Source organism: Phragmites australis, chromosome 17, assembly GCF_958298935.1.
Source record: "Phragmites australis chromosome 17, lpPhrAust1.1, whole genome shotgun sequence".
Classification (NCBI taxonomy): Eukaryota; Viridiplantae; Streptophyta; class Magnoliopsida; order Poales; family Poaceae; genus Phragmites; species Phragmites australis.
Genome location: NC_084937.1, coordinates 26,418,182 through 26,422,745, shown reverse-complemented (window position 1 = coordinate 26,422,745; position 4,564 = coordinate 26,418,182). Strand labels below are relative to the sequence as shown.

The window sequence follows — 4,564 nt, the reverse complement described above, 5'->3', positions numbered from 1 at the left end:
TACTTTATAGGTGATGTTGCAGGAGACTGAAAGAAACTCAGATACCAGAAGGGCAGCCCTTATCTCTGTTATCTCAGCCTCGGTCATGTTTTGGATGAAACCTCTACGAAACTTGATATTTTGTGGATGAAACCTCTGTGAAACTGCTGCCGACCTGCTACCCTGTTACAAAGGTCCCGTTCTCTATTCCTCCTCGTATTCTTGTACACAATGTGATTACAGCCTTACACACAACTTGACCATCAAATAGAAAGAGAGAGGGAAGGCCCTACCCATATCGATATGTATGCTGATGGACTAAACTTCTTCAATTATTTATTTCATCCTACTACAACAAGGGACACCGGGGCCCTTTCTTACCACTGCCAACTTATCTGATAATAGAGATGCAATGATTTGGTCTTATCATCTCTCTCTCGTCTCGACCCCCCCCCCCCCCCCGCGTTTACCTCTCATTCATTTCCTCACCCCAGCTTATATATAAACCAACGGCAAGTCACCAATGAACCCAGCTTGTTGCTTCTGAACTCCTTGCCAAGAAAACTACACTGAAAAGCATCAACCACAGGAAGTGGTAGCCTAGTAGGCACAAAGCTGCTGTTGGCCAATGGCAAGCTTCTCACACCTCTCACAACAGATGGAGCATGGCCTCGCCGATGCCTCCCACAGCATGCCAAACTACTTGTTCTGCCATGGGGCAGCCACAGCAGATTCAGCATCAGCCATCCCTGAAGATGCCTCACTGGAAACCTCATCTGTGGTTCTTGACACCTCTCCACATGGAATTACTTCTGTGGACAAGAAGAGGAAGCCGAGGGAAGATAGTGCCAGCCTCAGCTCTGCTCACTCCAAGGTAGTTAATTTACTACTACTAGAGTTCTTGTACATCTAACACTACAAGTCAACAATGTTTCATAACTTCTAAAAAACAGAAGCGTATAGTTCTTGATAGAGATTAGTTTCGTAATGATGCGGCTCACAGTTTGTTGATCTTGTGTGGTTGAACAAGTAGGACTCAAACTCAAAGGAGAGTACCAAAAAGAGGGGAGGAAAAAAAGAGAGAAACAACAAAGAGGTAGATGAGGAGGAGGCACATAAGGGGTACATCCATGTCAGGGCAAGAAGAGGGCAAGCAACAGACAGCCACAGCCTTGCTGAGAGGGTACTGTGCTTACATCATTGCCTGCAAATTCACCACCATCTTATTGTTGTTGTGGCTTGTGTAGCTTATCTTGGTTATTGGGCCTCCTTTTTCCTCATCTGTTCTGGCATTTTCTTCAGGTGAGGAGGGAGAGAATCAGTGAGAGGATGAGGGTACTGCAGGCCCTGGTCCCTGGTTGTGACAAGGTTAATTTCATTTACTAAAATAAATTGCTCTTTGCAACTTATTGCATGGTACTAATTTTCAGATTGAAAAATGTGCCTTTTTTCTGTAGGTTACTGGGAAAGCCCTCATCTTGGATGAGATCATCAATTATGTGCAGTCCTTGCAGAACCAAGTTGAGGTAATACACATGGCAAACAATTAATAAAAGTATACTAGATGATACATATTGACACTTTAGAGATTTGTTAATTTGTTACTAAGTAACACGTTTACTTCCTGATGATTGTGATGCAGTTCCTTTCCATGAGGATTGCTTCCCTGAGCCCTGTGCTGTATGGTTTTGGCATGGACAGTGATGCCTTCAGTGACCAAACTCAAGTATGCAACATCTCATTATCTTTGCTCTAAACCATACATTTTCTCTCTCTTTTCCTTTCCCTCTTGTCAAGGTGTTCACAGTGTCATCACTTGTTTCAGAAGATCGAAGGAATGCTCCACCATGAGGCACTTGCAATGTCTACCTCTGTCCTGAACAGAGCTCCATCTCAAACTATCATGGACATAAACACCTCCACCTCTCCATCATCCTACGAGGTTCACGGTGACGGCGGCGGTATCGCTTTCTCTCAGGTTTGGCTTCTGTTCCTTTCATTTCTATCACATGATCATTCAGGATTCAGTTCCAAAGCACCGTACCCCAGCTGAGGCTGCTCTGTCTGCATAATCTTCAGGACAATGGCAGCTACATGGTGCAAACAGTAGGTGAGCCAAGGCAAGAACAACTATTCAATCAAGTGGTGTTCAGTAACCACATGTGCCCTTTCCAGTAGGGAGAGAGTGAGGAAGAAAGCGAGTAAAGGACCCTACAGTGACAACAGGTAACGCGGCAAAGTTCAGTGGAGCCACGTTGGAAGTTTTAGCTGTGTTAAGATAACTTAGTATATCCTGCAGAATCTGTATATCTTTTTTTTTTAAAAAAATCATTTAAAATAATTCTCGTTTCTTGTTGCTTGTTTTTGCATCTACAGGAGGAAATAATGCTGCGATGGAGGTAGAAGCAAGCTCCAGATGAGTTTGTGATGTTGGACCTAATCCATCCCCTTATCTGGTGGCTGTAACGAGAGAAGTAGCTAGGAGTAGCAGTAGATTTTCCCCATGGTATTACTGTTAGATTTGAAGTCTTCGTTAGCATCTCATCAGTTAGGCATTGCTTTGCGGATCTTCCCAAGGGTTGCATGACAATGCCATTGTACTCTACCTGGAAAAAGAAACGATCATTTGTTCATATAGAAGGGCAATTTCTGCCGCCTCAACTCTGAATTTCACTCGTGTCTCAGTTTCACTTCTGAATATTTACAGCACTGAGAATGGACAATGTTTTTTTGTACCAGTGAACTAGTGTACTTAATCTTGAGGAGGAAATGTCTCTGCACCAACGGGTACTGGACTACTGGTCCCTGCATGGACAATAAGTTGGCTCTGATTCCTCTTCAGATTGGCGTTGTACCGTGGGAACAGTTTGCATCATTCTAAATGCAAGACGGCAAGACCATATACACCGTTTATTCTGATCCACCAATATTTTCTACCGACGCCTTCATTAATCACGATTATTGATCTGTTCACGAAATAGAAACCAAACATAACCATCATGTCGGTCCTTGCATCTGTACTGAAATGACAAAGGAATTCTTCCATGGCTCAGGTGAAAAAAAGAAACACCATACCACCTTCTTGGTGAGAACATGGTGAGGTGACAATAAGAGTACAAAGTAAAATTCGGAAAGGGCAGTGAAAAGAAATGGAGGGTCAAGCTTTCACAGAATGTGAAGGCCCCCAAATGGTATGCTGTGGGATTTCTCGGCCTCTGAAGTTGTCTTATAATTTTTGTATGCATGGTATAAGTGAGGTTTGAGCCTTGGTTATTTAGTTGAGTACTACCTCCAATCACAAATACTGGTTATTTTGGACATACATTTGAAATATACTTTCAAATGTGTATATTTAGCTTGAGAAGTACTTCCATAATGTTGTTTCAATTTCATTGGGTTTTATATATTGCCATATAAATTAGTGATGAAAGTTGCATTTCGAAGAGTACCACTTGATCGATGCAAACAGTTCCTGTCGATCGATCTCGCGGTGCAATCATATCTGATTGAAGCGCGTAACCCCCACGGCCATCCAATCACTCCCTAATCGATCAACACGCTAAAATGTCGAGTCGGCGCCACGACCGCGCGACACGGCGATCGAGTCGGTGACGACGGCGCCGGCGACGGCGAGCTCTGGCCGGGCCCCGCCGGCCGGTGCCGGCGATGAATGGACGACCGAGCTGACACGCAGTGACGCTAACGCACGGAAGGATCGATCGAGTGTTACGAACGGACGTCGAAGCGATAGAGGCCGTTCGGCGTCGGATCGATGGCGACGCGCGACGCGACGGGACGTGGGAGCATGGCGGCGGCACCCGCGCGCCCGACATGCATGGGCGCCGGGGCCGGGGGCAGCGAGCCGGCACGACCGCATGGGCTGCTGCATGGCCGTGTCCTGGGGTGGTCGCCGCCGCGCGAGTGTCAGGGCCCGATCGATTCAGGCTGGCTCACAAGGGACATGAGTGCTAGCTACTACTTAATGACACTGCTCTCTTCTTGATCTTGTCTTGATTAAAAGTGTGTCCGAATTGACTTTGTGCGGGGCATCGAACAATAATGTGTGAATGATACTAGTGAATTAGTGCTAGCTAAGCTAGGGTAGGTGGTCATGTGCTCTTTAACTGGAAGAAAAATTTTATTAGTCATGTGAACACATTTCTTATCGAGGTCGATCGTTTATTTATGTTAAAATTTATAATAAAGAAAAGATAAAAGAATCAATGGATGGATAAATATCAAGTAGATAGAATAAACGAACATAATAAGTTATACATCCACTAATATATGTGAAGTTGTATTTCCCACCCTTAACATGTATGTATCATGTGTGCATGCATGCATTGATACATGCAGTGGCTAATGTAGGGCTTCGATCCAAAATATTTGATATTTCTATATTATATCAATTCCTTTAGTTTTGTATTAGGCTTTGATTTCTTTCAAGTGGCTTAGGCCACCCACTGTGTCGGCATGGACGCCTGAAGAAAAATGGGGCCCACGAGTCACAAATTGATTTTAACCTCGCAGTGTATGGATTAGTCCACTGAACCTGTGGGAATAAAGACTATTTAGGAGAGTTTTA

At 44.4% G+C, this 4,564-nt stretch overlaps 1 protein-coding gene across 1 annotated transcript; it reads left to right on the top strand.

Moving 5' to 3' along the window:
• The first annotated feature begins 474 nt into the window (after positions 1–474).
• Positions 475–2,663, top strand: LOC133897375 (transcription factor BC1-like). The gene is made up of 8 exons (XM_062338090.1): positions 475–853; positions 1,013–1,162; positions 1,282–1,347; positions 1,437–1,505; positions 1,622–1,705; positions 1,805–1,957; positions 2,059–2,205; positions 2,356–2,663. The coding sequence occupies exons 1-7, from the start codon at positions 608–610 to the stop codon at positions 2,155–2,157; spliced, it is 867 nt and encodes a 288-aa protein (XP_062194074.1). The 5' UTR covers positions 475–607; the 3' UTR covers positions 2,158–2,205; positions 2,356–2,663.
• The last annotated feature ends 1,901 nt before the right edge of the window (positions 2,664–4,564 follow it).